The 18,824-nt window shown below is 43.4% G+C and overlaps 1 protein-coding gene across 26 annotated transcripts in view; it reads right to left on the bottom strand.

Annotated features, from left to right (window-relative positions):
• The window catches only part of KALRN (kalirin RhoGEF kinase), a 694,106-nt gene that overhangs the window by 79,575 nt on the left and 595,707 nt on the right, over positions 1-18,824 (bottom strand). For 12 of the 26 annotated variants that reach the window (XM_055259655.2, XM_055259656.2, XM_063630174.1 and 9 more), the window contains 3 exons: positions 17,218-17,501; positions 15,650-15,754; positions 12,217-12,312 (listed from right to left, as the gene is read on the bottom strand). In XM_055259655.2, coding sequence (XP_055115630.1) covers positions 12,217-12,312; positions 15,650-15,754; positions 17,218-17,501 — 485 coding nt within the window. The remainder of the gene's footprint in view (positions 1-12,216; positions 12,313-15,649; positions 15,755-17,217; positions 17,502-18,824) is intronic. The other 14 variants (XM_055259658.2, XM_063630173.1, XM_055259663.2 and 11 more) reach the window with 3 other exon arrangements.

Raw genomic sequence — 18,824 nt, 5'->3', positions numbered from 1 at the left:
CAGCCTCTCAAAATGCTGGGATTACAGGTGTGAGACACCGTGCCTGGCCCTAAACTGCTCTTACAAGATGCCTGCCTAAACTAGCTACTGCAGCTAACAGAAACAGTTTCATTTAGTAGTTTTTGAAAACATTAGCCCTAAGGTTAAAGTCACGAAGATTTAAAAAAATGCAGTCCAAAAAGGTAGTAGGAAGTAAAGGCTTCAGCCTGGCCTTCAGTGAGCTGCACTTGGAGTATTGTCACAATGCTCTTAGTTGCTCTATTTTAATATAGGCTAAACAGGTAGAAAAGAAAGGTCAAGAGAAATAAATCAAAAAGTAATGAGGTTCCTGATGGCCCATTTTATAAGAAAAGATGGAGAATATGAAGATTTGAATCTGAAAAACATAACACTAAGCAGAGATATCAAACTTCTTCCATTCCCCCACCCCCAAATTGACAAAATATGCCAAGGGCTGAACATGAATTTGTTACTAACACTAGAAACTGGAACTAAGAGGACAGGGTCTTCAAACTTAAGAGAGAATTTCTTTTAACTTGAAATAAAAGTATTCACAGAACAAGTAATCAGCCATGGAAGTTGTTATATCCAGAGCAGCAGTATAGGCTAAAAATATGGAAAGGTCAAGAAGGGTTTAGCTCAATTTATAGATACAGGATCTGTAACCTGTTATTAAGGAAATGAGAGTGTCTGGTGCTTGACAACCAAGCACACAGGCAGGCATTCCAATGACATGTCTCCTGGTGCCATCACCAGAGACAGGCTCCTGGGCAGATGGGCCCAGCTGGTGATTGATCTGATTACATGCCTTTTACTTCCTCTTCTCTCCTTCTCCCCATTGTCCTGTTTCAGCCTTTGTTCTGCAGCCTGTTGAGTGGTAGCATGGTGACTGCAACGCCTGGGAAACAAGCCTTGGTTTATAGGCTCGTCTGACCATTAGATGCTGCTGAAGTTCATTCACAGTTCCATCCCTTTGCCCTTAGAAGAAATGAATGTTTTCCTCTACTGAATTGCTGCTCAGTGGTATCCTCTGTGTTCCTACCCCTTCCCAGGGAGACACCTCTGCCCACAGGCACTCCCATGGAGCATCCAGCTTTGTGTGGTCCACTCTCAACCTTTCTACAGAACGAAGAGCATCTGAGGAGTCCATTAAGTCAAATGGGGAAATACTTCCATCTCCTCCTACCTGACCTGTTCTATGAGCAAAGTAGCCCAAGTTATCTCTAGGGAAGGTCTCTCTGGGATGGCAACAGTGAGAGAGAAGGACAAGAGGAAGAAAGAATTTGGCTAAAGCTATATGCTAGGTAGTCTGCCTAAAACAATGGGTTTGATTTTAATGCTTGTTATAATTCAAGAGTGATTGCCTGTGAAGACCTAGCTACCTATGCTAGAATTGGGATACTGAGCCCCAGCTAAGGGCAACTAGGGTTGACCTAAAATTGTCTGTTCTGCTCCTGGGAGAAAACAGGCAGTGGTGGCCAGGTTTCTGCCATAGTGAGGACTTCTGCCCCACCTGGAGCTCAGGGCACAAATAGTCTCAGAGGACAAAGGAAAAGGTATATGGGGATAGAGCAACAAATGTTCCCATAGTCGATCCAAGGATGGGGAATAGAAATGCAAATAGATTCAAATATGTGATGAAGTGTGGAGGAAGGTCATCCCCATATTTGAAATGAGCACATTTCCTGGGCGCTGGATCTGGGATCATATACTCATAACCTGCCCCTTCTCTGGGCACCTATAAACACTCTTTACATACTCCCTGCACGGCATTCATCACATAGTATTGTAACCACTGATTTGAATTCAGGCAAATATTTATTGAACATCTACTACATGCTAAATATTTGCAAAGTGCTGGAGAAATGAGGATGAATAAGACACAGCTCCCTGGCCTCCATAATCTAAGCCAAAACGGGCACTCTTGTAGAGACACAGGGTATGATGGAGGATGAACAAAAGGAGCAGGTGGCTCTATGGTGGGGTGGAGAAGGAAAGGAAAGACTTAATGGAAGAGGCAATGCTTGAACTGAGAATGGATAAATGAAGAGACTTTCACTGGATATGCCAATGGGAGGACATTCCAGGCAGGAGCAGCATTGTGAGTATAGGGTGAAGGAGCAAATGACATGGGAGCAGCCTGGGAAGCTGAAAGTAGCCTGGTGTGGGCAGAGTACAGAGTGTGAGGGAAGGAGGTTGGCAAGTAACTGTATGTTTTGTGAGTCTGGGTGAGTAGGTATTAAAGGAAGAGGGGATGAGGAGTGAAAACAGAATCCTGGAGAAGTTTGCAGGGATCAGATCATAAGGAACCTTGTCTGCATGGCATTAAGAAGTGGAGACTTGGCTGGGAATGGTGGCTCACGCCTGTAATGCCAGCAGTTTGGGAGGCTGTCCTGAGAGGATCATTTGAGCTCAGGAGTTTGAACCGAGCCTGGGCAACATGACGAGACCCCCATCTCTATTAAATAAAAAAATTAAAATTAAAATTAAAAGAAAGAAGTAGGAACTTTACCTTCTAAGACCAATGATGGGAGGGTTGTAAGCAGGGAAATAACATGTTTTGATTTAAGACTTAGAAATGTCAGTCTTAATGTTCCAAAGATATTTTCGTAATTTGGGACAATGTCTCTGATGTGATAGTAAAGAGAAACAGAACTTAAACTTTAAGTACTCTATGATTAACTACACTATTTTTAAAAGGGTCTAGAAGAAAACGTATCAAAATTTCAACACTCAATATGTCTAGATGATGATTTACGTTTATACTCTTGTCATTTTTCCAAATTTTTTTGAATAAGCATATATTTCTTTTATTCATCAGAAAAGAACTATTAATTAAAAAAAAAATGGAAAAGAGGCCAGGCGCAGTGGCTCATGCCCGTAATCCCAACACTTTGGGAGGCCGAGGTGGGCAGATAACCTGAGGTCAAGAGTTCAAGACCAGCTTGGCCAACATTGTGAAACCCCATCTCTACTAAAAATACAAAAACTAGTCAGATGTGGTGGCACATGCCTGTAGTCCCAGCTACTCGGGAGGCTGAGGCAGGAGAATCACTTGAACCTGGGAGGTGGAGGTTGCAGTGAGCCGAGATCATGCCACTGCACTCCAGACTGGGTGACACAGCAAGGCTCTGTCTCAAAAAAAAAAAGTAAACGAAAGATCCCTCTAGCAGTCACACAGAGAGATGTCGGACTAAAATCTGAGAGGAAATGATTTCCAACAGTGCAGGGAGGAGAGGATTTTGAGCATTAACCCTAGAGACTGCGAGCTCCATATAAGGAAAATTCTGTGCTTGATTTCAAAGCCTGGTGTACAGGAGGACTCCAAGAATTTATTAAATATGCTATGTAACTTGGGAAGAGATCAAAGCTCATGTGATGATACAGTGGGTAAGCTGGCTGGTCCAGTACCACCTACCACACCAACCAATCACCTCTTAGTTGCTCCTCTTTGATAAAAATTTGCATATCACAATTGTTAGGGTGGCTATTATGAAAAAAAATGGGAGATCAGGGTCCAATTCCCAGACAGGGAGGCAGCAAAAAAAAAAAAGTAAATAAATAAATAAAAATAAAAAATAAGAGATAACAAATGTTGGCAAGGGTGTGAAAAAAAGGGACCCCTACCTAGTACATGGCGGGAATATAGATTTGTATAGACATTTTGGAAAACAGTATGGAGGTTCCCAAATAAATTAAGAATAGAATTATCATATGACCCAATAATCCCTCTTCTGGGTATATACGCAAAAGTAATGAAGTCAGCTTTTCTTAAAATATCTGCATCCCCATGTTCATTGCAGTATTATTTACAATAGTATGATATGGAAACACCTAAGTGTAATTGATGGACAAATGGTTAAAGAAACTGTGATACATACACACACACACACACACACACACACACACACACACACACACACACACAGAGAGAGAGAGAGAGAGGGAGAGAGAACTATTATTCAGCCTTAAAGCACAAGCAATGGGGAAAGGATTCCCTATTTAATAAATAGTGTTGGGAAAACTGGCTAGCCATATTCAGAAAACTGAAAGTGGACCCCTTCCTTACACCTTAAACAAAAATTAACTCAAGATGTATTAAAGACTTAAACATTTTTAAAACCTAAAACCTAAAAACCCTAGAAGAAAATCTAGGCAATACCATTCAGGACATAGGCATGGGCAAAGACTATGATTAAAATACCAAAAGCAATGGCAACAAAAGCCAAAATTGACAAATGGGATCTAATTAAACTAAAGAGCTTCTGCACAGCAAAAGAAACTACCATCAGAGTGAAAAGGCAACCTACAGAATGGGAGAAAATTTTTGCAATCTATCCATCTGACAAAGGGCTAATATCCAGAATCTACAAAGAACTTAAACAAATTTACAAGGAACAAACAAACAACCCCGTCGAAAAGTGGGCAAAGGATATGAACACGCACTTCTCAAAAGAAGACATTTATGCAGCCAACAAACATGAAAAAAAGCTCATCATCACTGGTCACTAGAGAAATGCAAATCAAAACCACAATGAGATACCATCTCACACCAGTTAGAATGGCGATCATCAAAAAGTCAGGAAACAACAGATGCTGGAGAGGATGTGGAGGAAATAGGAACACTTTTACACTGTTGGTGGGAGTGCAAATTATTCAACCATTGTGGAAGACAGTGTGGTGATTCCTCAAGGATCTAGAACCAGGAATACCATTTGACCCAACAATCCCATTACTGGGTATATACCCAAAGGATTATAAATCATTCTACTACAAAGACACATGTCCACGTATGTTTATTGCAGCACTGTTCACAATAACAAAGACTTGGAACCAACCCAAATACCCATCAATGATAGACTGGATAAAGAAAATGTGGCACATATACACCATGGAATACTATGCCGTCATAAAAAAGGATGAGTTCATGTCCTTTGCAGGGACATGAATGAAGCTGGAAACCATCATTCTCACCAAACTAACACAGGAACAGAAAACCAAACACCGCATGTTCTCACTCATAAGTGGGAGGTGAACAATGAGAACACATGGACACAGGGAGGGGAATCTCACACACTGGGGCCTGTCTGGGGGTGGGGGTCTAGGGGAAGGATAGCATTAGGAGAAATACCTAATGTAGATGATGGGTTGATGGGTGCAGCAAATCACCATGACACGTGTATACCTATGTAACAAATCTGCATGTTCTGCACATGTATCCCAGAACTTAGAGTATAAAAAAAAAAAAAAAAGATCCTGCCATTTGCCACAACACAGATGGACCTGAAGGTCATGATGCTGAGTGAAATAAGCCAGATACAGAAAGAAAAATGTTGCATGATCTCATTTATATGTGGAATATTTTTTTAAAAGGTCAAAATATACACAAAAATATACACTGATAGAAAATAAAACAGTAGTTACCAGCAAAGTGGAGAAGGCAGCTAGGAAACCAGGACGTGTAGGTCAAAGGATACAAAGTAGCAAATCTGTAGCATGAACAGGTCTAGAGACCTAATCTACATGAAGATTATCATTAATAAAATTGTATTTGGAATTTTTGTTAAATAAGTACATTTAGCTACTCTTTAGGTACTAATTTAGATTTCCACCAAAATTTGATTTAACCAATTAAAATCTAAATTTTAGCTACTTTTGTCCCACATACACAAAAAAGTAACTGTGTGACATGATAGATATGTTAATTTGCTTCACTACCGTAACCATTCTACTATCTATGGGTATCCCATAACATCATGTTGTAAACCTCAAATATACACAATAAAATTTATGTAAAAAAATAACACATGTCTGTGGCTGTCACTTTGGGAGGCTGAAGTGGGAGGATTGCTTGAGCTCAGGTTCAACGCCAGTCTGGGCAACAAAGCGAGACCTCATCTCTGCTAAAAACAGAAAAATTTAAAAATCAGCCAGGCATGGCGACCTGTGCCCATAGTCCCATCTACTTAGGAGGTTGAAGTGAAAAGATTGCTTGAGCCCCGGAGATCAAAGCTGCAGTGAGCCGAGATCAAGCCACTGCACTCCAGTCTGGGCAACAGAGCGAGACCCCGTCTCAAAAAAACAGAACAACAACGAAAACCTTATGTAATATTCTCTGGACAAAAAGCATGAGATCTAAGTAATTCCTAGGCAAACTGTTGGTGGGTGTAGGGACAATACACAGTTGAAAAGCTTAAGTCTGGATTTTTCAGGCCAATGACATTTCAGGTTTGTAACTGGGCTAAAAAAAATTTTGTGGAGGCTGGGCATTGGTGCCTCACACCTGTAATCCCAGCACTTTGGGAGGCCACTGCAGGAGAATTGCTTGAGACCAGCCTGGGCAACACAGTCAGACTCTGCCTCCACAAAACAAAAACAAAAAGAAAAACAAACAAAAAATGGTGGAAATCTAAACTTTTACCTTCTTACAAGAACCTCAGTAATTGGCCTGGTGTGGTGGCTGATGCCTGTAATCCCAGCACTTTGGGAGGTTGAGGCGGGCAGATCATGTGAGGTTGAGAGTTCGAGACCAGCCTGACCAACATGGAGAAACCCTGTCTCTACTAAAAGTACAAAACTAGCCTGGTGTGGTGGCGCATGCCTGCAATCCCAGCTACTCAAGTGGCTGAGGCAGAAGAATAGCTTGAACCTGGGAGGCGGAGGTTGCAGTGAGCCGTGATCACACCATTGCACTCCAGCCTCGGCAACAAGAAACAAAAGCGAAACTCTGTCTCAAAAAAAAAGAACCTTGGGAATCTCTTCCACAGAAGAATGCTAGAAGAACCCAGTCCCTGGAAACATACACCTCTACAATGGATATGATGAGGCCATTATTTTTTCCCCATCTGGATTCTGAACTTTTGCTAACTCCACCTGGCTATTGACAAAACAAGTTAATTCTTCCAAAGGGAGGCAAAGCACACACACAAATACAGCCTGGCTGTGGCCATGTTCTTCCATGATCCACAAGGCTGGCCCAAGGAGGAGATGAATGCTGTCAAAATAGGAGAAGCAGAGGGTGGGAAGTCTTGCTGAAGCGGGTAGGGCACATTCTCAGGGTGCCAGGCCACAAAGTAGACTAAATAGGAGTTCAGTCCTGGCCAGTCTCTTCCCTAAAGGCAGAGGATTATTAGCCAGGGTCCACTGGGGCCATCCTGAGCCCAGTGAACTACGCCAGTGTGCCACCCAATGATGAGCTCAGAAAGGGGCTTTCTTTTCTTTTCTATCTTTTTTTTTTTTTTGTAGAGATGGAGTCTTGCTTTGTCACCCCAGGCTGGAGTGCAGTGGTGCGATCTCGGCTCACTGCAACCTCTGCCTCCCGGGTTCAAGCCATTCTCATGCCTCAGCCTCCCGAGTAGCTGGGATTACAGGCGCATGCCACCACGCCCATCTAATTTCTTTTGTATTTTACTAGATATGGGGTTTCACCGTGTTGCCTAGGCTGGTCTTGAACTCCTGAGCTCAGGCAATTTGCCTGCCTCGGCCTCCCAAAGTGCTAGGATTACAGGTGTGAGCCACCACACTCAGCCTAGGGGCTTTCTTTCCAGAGGCTTGGTCTTTCACGCCAGGAAGATGGTAGAATTCTGGGGCTCCAGGACTTCAGTTTAGAGATACACTAGATTCTCACATGGCCAGGAAGCTCTTGTTTTTCAAACTTGGGGAATAAAACCAAATTGTATAGACTGTTAAGCTATTACCCTGCAACATTCACCCAACCAATCTATTGCTGGCAAATACTAAGTTTCCAAGCGCCCAGCTTCACACCAAGCTACAGGAGATGAGGATGACACAGTTCCCTTTCCCTGTCCTTCACAAGGCAGTTGAGGTGGCTAAGAACATTTGTAGATGCTTGATTATCAGTTTACAAAGCCCGTTCATGCCACTCAATTATCATCATAACTCTCTTGGGATTAGATTTGAATAGACAGAATCAGCATCGATAATAAGTGAGGTAAAAGAGAACCCCAAGTAGACTAAGTAATTTTCCCAGGACTATACAGTAGATAGCAGAGGCAGGACTAAATCCTAGGTCTTCTGATTCCTTATACACTCACTGCCAGCAGCAACAGTCCACAGGTCTAGAAAAGGCTTTATTAAAAATCACACAGTGAAAGCAGGGGGAGCCCTATTCCTGGCTTAGAGATAATCCCTTAATGCAAAACCCAGAAAAAGTGTGTTAGTTCTATCTGGGGAGTTGGGTGAGCATCCTTTCTTGATAAACAAAAGCACGGATTAAAGACCAAGGCTGGTAGCAAGACCACAGAAGGGCCCATTAACGTCCAGAAGGACTCATGGGTGGGTGGTGACTCTTCGGGAGTTTTATCTGCACTGCAGATACACCCTGGTTTTGTTCCTTAACAGTAGGTCTTGTGCAGCAGAGATACTAAGTCACCGAGGCAGAAGCTTTGGTATAACAATGACCAAGTGACCATAAAGCATCAGGGGCAGCTCTGGGAGATAGGAACATGGGGGATCTCATGGCCTTTGGGTGGAGCCAGGGAGCCAAATGAATTCTAAAGCAGAATTCTGTGCCACGGCTTGAGTAACCAATAAAGCGGAAAGACTTTAAGGACTCAGTGAAGTCCAAGAATACCAGATGCTCCTGTAAGATGGAATTGAACTCTGTAAAGTGGAAAGAACTTTATTAGTTCTTCCTGATATGGAACGAAGAGAACTCCCACCCATAGGTCTAGGTTCTGCCCTCTGGGGTAACAAAGAGTTAGTTGCTCTTTGCAACCTCATTCCCATGGCAGTGCTTCAATTACTAGAAGACAGCTCTCATGTGTCTTCTCCTAACTTCTCCCCATAGTTAACCTTGGTTTCCTCAACTTTCCTTCAAATTACATGGACTACATGGTTTGGTTACCTCCTCTGGGCCCCTCCAGTTTGTTCAAGAACATTGTAGAAGGCTGCATTTAGAATAGAATAATAGAATGCATTGGCTGGGCATGGTGGCTCACGACTCTAATCCCAGCACTTTGGGAGGCCGAGGTGGGCGGATCACTGTGGTTAGGAGTTTGAGACCAGCCTGGCCAACATGGTGAAACCCTGTGTCTACTAAAAATACCAAAATTAGCCAGGCATGGTGGTGTGCCTGTAATCCCAGCTACTCAGGAGGCTGAGGCATGAGAATCACTTGAACCTGGGAGGTGGAGGTTACAGAGAACCGAGATCATGCCGCTGCACTCCAGCCTGGGTGAAAGAGTGAGACTCTGTCTCAAAAAAAAAAAAAAAAAAAAAAAAAAATAGAATGCATTATTCATACACAGCTCATGACTTGTATGGTCTGAATACCTTTGAATACTATTGCTTCTTTTGATCTGTACGTTGTACTTTCGTTAACCAAGCCTGTGATAATACTATCTTAGCAGCTATCACACAGTTGTACTTAGTCAAATAAATACTCCAGAGCTTTTATGAGCTCTGAATCTTTTCTTCTTCTAAGCGGAAGAACTGATAAGGAATAGGACTAAAAGTCTTGAAGGTGAAAATGCAACTTAGTGCTCCCAAGGATGGTTGAGATATTCTCAACCTAGTATTGTTACATTGCTATCCCATGTGGGAAGGGAAGAAAGAGAAAGTGGTAGAAAGAACCAAGAATCAAATTTTGGTAGGAAGATTCTAAGAAACCAAACCACTGCTTCCTCTTTCCTTTCTGTGACGTGAGCTTGGTTTTACATGTTAAGCCAAAGATAGTTCTAATTCTGGGCTTACTGTAGGTTCTCAAGAGTAGTTATTGCTGGAAGAAGTTAAATCCTTCATTATGGCAAACTCACCACAGAAAGGACATTCATTCAATAGACATTTATTGAGAGCCTGTAATAAAGCCAATCAACACCAATGCCATCCCACATCCCCTCGTCTCTAGAAAATCTGCTGTGATGGGACTTTTCTATGTCTTTGCTTACATGTTTAACACCATCGATCACACAAATTAGTGGTCTGGAGACTGTCAGCAGTGCAAAGCTTAGCAGTAGTAGTGGGCAAAAAGGTAACCCAAAATATAAAAATAGGCTCTGGAAACAAGTGTTCATGAAAAACCCACTAAGTGTACAAGACTTTTTTATACTAATAGAGCAAAAAAAAAAAAATAATATCCTAAATGACTTACCATCTAGCTAGGGAGGTAAAATGCAAATGAAAACATTAAGATATTTTAACAAATTACGCCACAGAGCTACTTAAGAGCTGTCCCACGCAGTATGTGGCTTTAGTAATTACCATGGGATTACAATGGAAATTTGGCCTGGGCTGGTCAGGGAAGCCCTTGTAGAGAGATTTGAGTAGGACCCTGAATGACCACTATGCTCTAGATAAGCAAACATAAGAGGGAGAACATTCCAGAGAAGTGGGGCCATATGAACAAAAACTTGGAGGGAAGAAAGCCAAGTGTGAGTTTCAGGATAGCAAAGAAAACAATTTGTTTGGAACAGAGTTCATCAACCAAATAAATAACTAGATGCTGGAAAGGTAGGTTGGAGAATAGGCTACAAAAATATCAGAATATTAGGTAAGTGTGGACTTCATGTATAGGCCAGTGATTTCCAAACTTTGATTATATATCTCTGTCACTGAAAATAATTTTGTTCGTGTAGCCCCAAACATGTAACTTGTTTATAAATTCTATATCTATGCTACTGTACTATCATCATATACATAAGAAAACACAAAACCATTTTAAAATGATATAAAGAGGCTCTAATATTTTCTTCCCATACCCCAGTAAGTTGTCTTATGTACCTGAGGGCACCCCCACATTGGAGACCACTGCTTATGTAGCCAAGAGGGAGGGAATAAGCAGTGTTTACAGAAGACCAATTGGGGGTGAAGGCAGACTCAGCAGGGAAAAGGCAGGCAATGGCTACTGCAATACTCCAGGAATGAATTCAGGGCCCATGCTCAGACGGTAAAAGAGAAAATGCAAAAAAGAAAGAAAAACAATGACTTTAAGAAAAAAATTAAATATAGCATTTGCAGAATGAAGAGGGTATATAGGTTGGTGTGGAGAGGGAGAGCAAGTGAGAAGCAGTCAGAGAGGGGTCTTTGAAAGTCAATGTAGTGCCCAGAAGAGTACTTAACTCCTGCTGGGAGGAAAAGGAAAATGGCAGGAAAATGGACAATTTTCAAGAGTTTGACACTAGGTACTGAAAACAGCAGGTTTTTTTTTTTTTTTTTTTTTTTTTTCAATTAGAAAGGAAAATTTAGCAGGAAAAGAATAAAATCATACATATTAAACCTCATTTATATAGTATATGCTGGGATATCTGAAAAGGGAGCTACTATAGTCAAAATTATTAGGTAGCTTTCCGTAGAGCATCCATCATTTTCCTCTAGCTCCTGGGCCAAGTGATTAATAAGACTGCCCAATAGAAGTCTGGCAGAAGCATAGACATTTATCCTAATGAGAATTGCAGGAAAAGCTAAATGGGTGATATGGATGAGAGGGAAAGAAAGGAAAATGCTTCCAATTGTTATCCTGTGGTGATACACTTAAATGTAAAAACAGGAGAGTGGAGGAACAGCTCCATCCTAATGAGCTATCCAAAAAGGGGCGCTTTCACCAGCATTATGCCAAACCCCCAAACCTGCTCAGACTCATCACCTATCCCTCCAACAGGCTGATGGGTCCATGAGACAGTCACAGGCTAGACAGGCTGCCAGTCGCTTATGTTCAGTTTTTCCCCCCATCGTAGGGCTAGGCACTGACTCTCTTAATTTATTGTGGTGAGGTATCCACACACTTTTGCCCATTCCCCTTTATAATCAGCAGTCTACTTTTGAAAGACTTTGTATGCTGGAAGCCTACCCAAGTCCCCATAAAATTTCCTAGTGCTGTCAAATATCCAATCAGTGTGTTCTGGGTCTCAGCATCAACAGTGTACTAGCTTCTGGGCTAACCAAATATATATCAATCACTGACTGAATGCCACTTGCCTGTGGGCCGCTGGATCAGGTTTACAATGAGGTAAGTTTGTCTTGGATAGTTTTCAACTTTCATCAACATTGCAGCCCCCAAATGATCTATTAACTCCCTATACCCATTCCCAAATAAAGTCAAAAAGGGCTCTGGGGTACAGCTTTTTAGAAACCATCATTAGCTGCAATCACATAGGAGGAATGAGGACAGGTGCAAAAGAGAAAATGGCAGACAGATGCAAGGCTGGAGCAGTGTGGAAGTGAGAAACACACAGAACTGCCTCCAGGACCCCCACTTACCAGCTTGTTTTTGACCAACTTTTCTATTGCATTGACAAGATCTGCAGCAGTAGGTACTTCAGTGGAAGCCTGCCGGGCTGCTAGCAAAGAGGACGACTGCAAGACATCAGGCAGCAGAGGAAAAGCAGATTAGCAAGGAATAAGGAACAGTGATCAGGAAATAAAACAGAAAGTCCAAAGCTCAAGCCAGGGAAGGGAAGCAAAGTTCTGTGTTTAGAGGGAAGAGGTGACAGAGGGAGAAGAGTGTGGGTGTAATACAGGCCTGCCCAACCCCTTATCGGGAATTCTAGCCAGCAGCAAATGGATGGGACTAGGCGATCCTTAGGCAGGCCTATGAAGGAGGGGAGAGGAGAAATCACTGACTTCCTGGGAGGCCTACAGACCAGGGCTGCACCTACTGACAGCAACAGCTTGGAGGGCGGGGGCTACTGCTCCATGGGCAAACAAGACTTTGGCTACTACACAGCTGCCCGTTGCTGTTTCGGGGTGTGAAGTATTCAACAAACCCAGCCTCGAGTGTGTCCAAAAAAGGAAAACAGTCCTTGCTTTACTATAGCCTTAGATATAGAACTTTATTATGTGTCCAGCAAAAATGCTAGGGGCAGGACCCTTAGAGACCAGCAAGCTAGATAATCACTTCCTATATTCTCTCCCTCTCTCTTCCTCTCCCCCTCTGCCCCTGACACACATATACCCTTACCCCTCCACAAAGCATAGCTGGCTCTGGTAAGGCCCCTGAACTGGAACACTAGGAAGTAATAAAAGGCTTTAGCAGGAGTCCTGAAGCAGCCAGGAACTACCCTGTCCATAGTAAAGAGAGACGACTCCAGGACCTCCCTGTGTCCCTTTTCCCCTGCACCAGCGGTGAGGAGTTGTCCGTGTGGTTGTTTGTGTGGTCAATGGTTTGGGGCTTCCTGCTCACTGAAGGATGGTGGTTTTTTGTTTGGCTTTTTCTTCCTTCTTCTACCTGAGAAGAAACTGGGGGAGAAATGGTTAACCCTGCACAGTATGTGTGTGCTTTTACTTCCAGCTTATCAGAGCAGAGGGCAGTGGTGTTCCCAAGACCAGGACATAGGCTCCTTCAAGTTTGCCCCTTGGGTTAGAGGGAAAGTTTCAAAAATGAAGCTTCTCATCTAATCTAAGTTACTTTATTAAGTCTTTGCTTCTGAGATGGGAGGAAAATAATTATAATTAAGGAAGATATAACAATATTCTTTTTCCTCTCTTGGGGAATGCAGGAAAAAGCTTACGTCTACGTGGAAAATCAAGTTATCCTCTTTTTAATCCAGTAATCCTACTCCTGGGAATTTATTCCAAGGACAGAAGTCAAAAGAAAAAATGCTGTATATACACAGTGATCTGTATGTAGTAGTAGTATTAGCCATAGTAGCAAACAATGGAAACACCCTGTTAGGATGTCCCCAACAGGCTGATCAAACACATCATGGAACAGCAAATAAGCAAAGTTTTCTCCAGCTATTAAAATTACAGCGAGGAAGAAAAAAATTCATGCAATTTTAGGAAACGGTAGTAAATAAAACATTGGACACATCATATGCCTATTATAATTGTAAAAGTAAAACGTACACACATATGAAAAAGATTAGAAGGAAACATGGAGAAGACAATTGCACAATATTACAACGGTGAACTTTTAAAAATTCCTTTGACAGTGTTGTAAAAATTGTTTTAATAAATCCAACTCCATTTGCTAGATGCTCTGAAGTTCATCCCACTCCCAAACATTTATAAAAAACATACAGAAATCAAACAAGCAGGAATAAGGAGAGTTCATGTATCTGAAAGGAGACTGTTGCCATCTGCCCCATTTCTGGATAAGGAAAAGGCTACACAAATAAAGGTAAGTCAGAATTCTCAGTTAAAAATTATCCAGAAACAATGTAACATCCATTTCTGTAAACAAGCTGTGTTTGAGAGAATTAGAGAGAGAGGGTGGTGACCTTCTGCAAGCGGGGCCCTTGCACAGAGGGCTGTGTGAGACATGGGCACCCTACTCCCCAGGCCACGATCACTGTTTATAAAATACATTACAAGTAGGCAGGGTCTCATTCCCATCTCAAGGTGAAGCACCAGCACTTCTGTCTCAGGAACCCAGGATGGTATAACACCAGCCTTCCTACAGTGTTTCTTCCCAACAATCCAGAGTCAAAGAGCTGGCCCTGAAGACAGGGCCACCAACATCACCTAGGAGGGGCCACGACTAGGTGAGTCACATCATGGGGGCAGCTGCCACATCTCAGAGTCCCTAGACTCTGTCCTTCCAGCCTAGCACAGAGGAAGACTTCAATTAATGTCTGTTGGTTAACAATTCAAATGCAAAGCAGAGAGAATTAAAATAAGAACTGAGATGTCACCAGAAAGGACACACCCGCAGACGGTGCTTTTTGAATTGTGTGCTCAGTGTTATTACAGAGATTTGTTTCCTGCTTACACTTGCTGGGCCACCTCCTGGAAGGAGGCTGTCCCACTATAGGGCAGAGCACTAGAGAGCACAAGAGAGCCTGGAGGGACAGGTAGACAAGCTGCTGCATCCACTACCACCACTGCAACAAAACAGCACTTAAAAAAGCAAATGGAAAGTGCCATACAGTCAAAACCCAAACCTGCCGCTTCCATATCCAGAGTCTAAGAGAATCAGCAACACTTAAGGCAAAAAAAAAAAAAAAGTGATGTGAAAGCAGGGCTGTGAGGAGACTGAGTGACAAGTGAGGGAGAACGTAAAGCTGCCCCAAGCCTCGGGTCAGTACCTAGAAGCACATCTAACCTACGCTTCTGCTCCAGAACAATTGGGATGATCGCCAGGTGACTGGAGACACAGGGGGCATCGATATTTCAAATACCAGTGAGCCTATGCATGCCAGGGGGCAGGGGAATCTTGCAAAGCAAAGTCAGGCAATTTCGCATATTAGGTTTGCCCACCTTTGACAATAACTTCCCCTTAGCAGCATCTCCATTCCTCATACTGTCATTGCAAAATTTGACCAACACTGGGCTTGACTGGTAGCTACCATTAGTTAGAGTTTAGAGTTGACTGCAGGGAAACAACTAACATGTAGGTTGTACAGTCAGGTACAACAAAATGGTTGTGGACTGGAACTACCTGGAATTGCTCCTTTTAGGATGTGCTGCTTCCAAAGACAGAGCCATTACCCTTTATCAACAGGACAAGACACCAGGCAGATTCCCACTTTGAGAATTCTGCACACACCCCTTCCACTGCCTAGAATGAAGTTAGACCTCCAGGGTTGGGGAAGGGACACCTACCAAATAGAGACACAATTGATATCAGCATGGATTCATGTGGAGGACGGGATAACATGGGAGAAAGAGTATGACTACCCCCATCACACACAAAAAACAAAATCACGCATGGCACGTTGCTCTTTTAAGTGAGAAAGTAAAGAAGTTCTACCATTTCATCCTGTGTAGGGTCGTTGTCAAAAATCTTCATAGGTGGTGGGAGGGGTGTGTGTGACTCTTCATCCGGCTCATCTTCACCCCAACCTTTCTTGCTCTTCTAGAACAAAAGAGCAGCATTAGTTACTGTGTCACAAGCTAAACATGCCAGTGGTTCTGGACTTGACATTAACAAAAATAATACATAGGAGGAGAGTTCCTCTCTCAACTCACTCTTAACTGTTCAGCTGCAATTTCCTCTTTTGATACATGGATACACCTGCTTATTTCAAACGAGAGTGAGCACCAGTGGGGAACACAAACACATACCCCCAAAAAGAAGCAAAACCGAAACTATCTATCTTATCAATTAGCAAGAAAAGAAAAAGCTGGAAGTAGTCAGAGAGAGCCTAACTTTTACATTTTTGTAGGGCTATGAAACCATAGCCCAAATGCCGCCAGGCTTAGCTGCCATTTCCAGAGGGAAAAATGGCAGGTAGCATAAAATCACAAGAGGGGGTCCGATTACACATCACAAAGAATTTCTTAGCCACATCAGTGATTAGAGCAGGATTGTGTGCCAAATAAAACAGGTATCTCATTTCCCCAACCAAAACATATCCACTGTCTTTTGGTTACAGAATCTCAGCTTCATCCAGCCTAACTTTGGCTACAGTCTCTCAAACCTTCCAGTATGGGTGTTCATTAGTTTTCATGAAGGCCCATTTAATCACTGATTGACTCCTAGATTAAAGTTTTTCTTTGAGCTGAAACCCTGCCTATTGTAATCTTCATCTGTTCATCATAGTTATCTGGAGTAATTCTGGATGGTCTATTCCTTTTGATGTGTGGCACTGCTCGAGAGACTTGAAAACAGCTACAATCTCCCAGTACAGTCCTGTTTTCAAAATGAAACAACCTTCATTCTTTTATTCTAAATCTAAACAGGTCTAGCTGGTTTTAATGTAGTCCTTAGTAGAGGTAGGGAACTAATGACCAAATGACTCCCCTCAGGCCCAGGTCCTATCTCCAAATCTGGCAAATGGTTTCTGTATGCTGGATGTCTTAGGTGCCAGTCAGTTTCTGAATCGGCCACAAATCAAACTGGCCAATGTCTTAAGAATAAAAAGAATCAGGCTGGGCATGGTGGCTCATGCCTGTAATCCCAGCACTTTGGGAGGCCGAGGTAGGTGAATCATGAGGTCAGGAGATCGAGACCATCCTGGCTAACACGGTGAAACCCTGTCTCTATTAAAAACACAAAAAAATTAGCCGGGCATGGAGGCGGGCACCTATAGTCCCAGCCACTCGGGAGGCTGAGGCAGGAGAATGGTGTGAACCTGGGAGGCGGAGCTTAGCTTGCAGTGAGCCAAGATTGTGCCACTGCACTCCAGCCTGGGTGACAGAGCGAGACTCTGTCTCAAAAAAAAAAAAAAAAAAAAAAAGAATAAAAAGAATCCAAATCACTTAGGCTCAAGATAACACACTAGTGGAGATTTGAGATGGCTTAGTCGACAAAACCTGAGGAAGGAGACATGTCAGAAGGCCTTCCTGATGGACAACTCCGGGGCTCCGTGTAAGTACCTCATCAGCGCTGTCTCCCTGAGGGGTTGTTTCATCCCCAGGCTTGGGAGATCCCAGGTCGAAGCTCTTCCGACCATCGCGGACTTTCTTCTGCTTTTTGATGTTTCCATCTGCCTTCCCGCTGTTCAGCCGACGCACAGGACTCGTCAGCCACTTCTTAAGAGTGTTGGTGGAGCGCTTGGGACCTGGGGAACTGTGGATGGAGTTCAGGGAGGGCTGGGCCTGCAGGTTGGCCACGGACTCGGACTTGCCTCCATTCTCACTTGAGGAATGAGAGTATGCATCTGAGAAAATAGACAAACACAGCCATGTCAGAGGCGGTGAAGGCAGGCTGCAAACCTGGAAGTGAGACAGCTCCATCCTCAGGAAGCTAGGACACAAGGCAGAATGTCCAGGCCAGCTGTAGACCCCAGTCCAGAGAATCCTCTCAAGAACAGCAAGAAAGGCAAACACTCACTCAGTTTTTAATGTGTGAAGCACCATTCCAGGTACTATGGATATAGGAGTGGGCAGAAGACAGAGGCTCCTGCATTCGTGGAGTTTACATTGTGGTGGAAAACACATATAATAGACTATAACAATAAAATAAGCAAAATGAAAAGTATGACAGGTGGTGAGAAGTGCTACATCAAAACACAAAGTACGGAAAGGGATTAGGGAGTGCTGGGGTTGGAAGAGGAGGTGCAGATTGAACAGGTGGTCAGGGACAGTCTCATGACATGACATGTGAGCCAAGGCCTAGTGGTGGTGACGCCATCTGGCAAAGGGCCTTCTGGGCAGAAGAGCAAACACAAAGGTCCCAAGGCGAGGCCTGGGGTGGCCTTGGTGGAGTAAGCCAGGGGGGATCAGTAAGAAAGGAAGTCAGAAAAGCTGCTGGGAGCTGGGTCGACAAGCACGTGGTAGGCCAGTGTTATGCCTCTGGCTTTTACCTGGAGTGAAAACCCACTGGAAGACTGAGCCAGAGTGATTCAATCTGGCTTACATTTTTAAAGGTCATTCTGGTTTCTATATTGAGGGCAAGTGGAAACAGGGAAACTTGTTGGGAGGCCACTGCACTATTCCAGGTGAGGGATGTTGGTGGTTTAGAAGTAGGGTGGTCCTAGTGGTTGTTAGAAGTGATCAGATTCTGGAGATGTTTTGCTGGAAGGGCCAATATGATTTGCTGACAGACTGTGTGTGCATGGGATATGAAAAAAGAGTCAAGGGTATCTCAGGTTTTGGGTCTGAGGTTCGGACAGGGTACCTGAGATGTGGAAGTATATAGGAGGAACGGGACTCGGGGAGGAAATATAGGAGTTTAGGTTTAGACATCTTTGAGATGCCCGTTAGATACCTGAGTGGAGAAAATGAATAGCAGCTTGCCTTCAAGTCTGGAGCTCAGGGGAGAAAGTGCTGGTGACCTGGAGATAATTGCAGAGTTGTGAGAGGAGAGATGGGGTTGGAAGCCATGAAGCTGGGTGAGATCAGCGAGAGGCATGGGTATGGATAAAGACAAAGTCCAAAGACTAAACCAGAAGCAGGAAGACAAGAGGACAAGAAAGTAGCCAGTGAGGTAGGAGTAAAACCAGGAGGGTGGGGTGTTCTGGAGGCTGCATGTGGAAAATGTC

Source organism: Symphalangus syndactylus, chromosome 21, assembly GCF_028878055.3.
Source record: "Symphalangus syndactylus isolate Jambi chromosome 21, NHGRI_mSymSyn1-v2.1_pri, whole genome shotgun sequence".
NCBI classification, from domain to species: domain Eukaryota; kingdom Metazoa; phylum Chordata; class Mammalia; order Primates; family Hylobatidae; genus Symphalangus; species Symphalangus syndactylus.
This window is presented reverse-complemented; position numbering and strand designations above follow the sequence as displayed.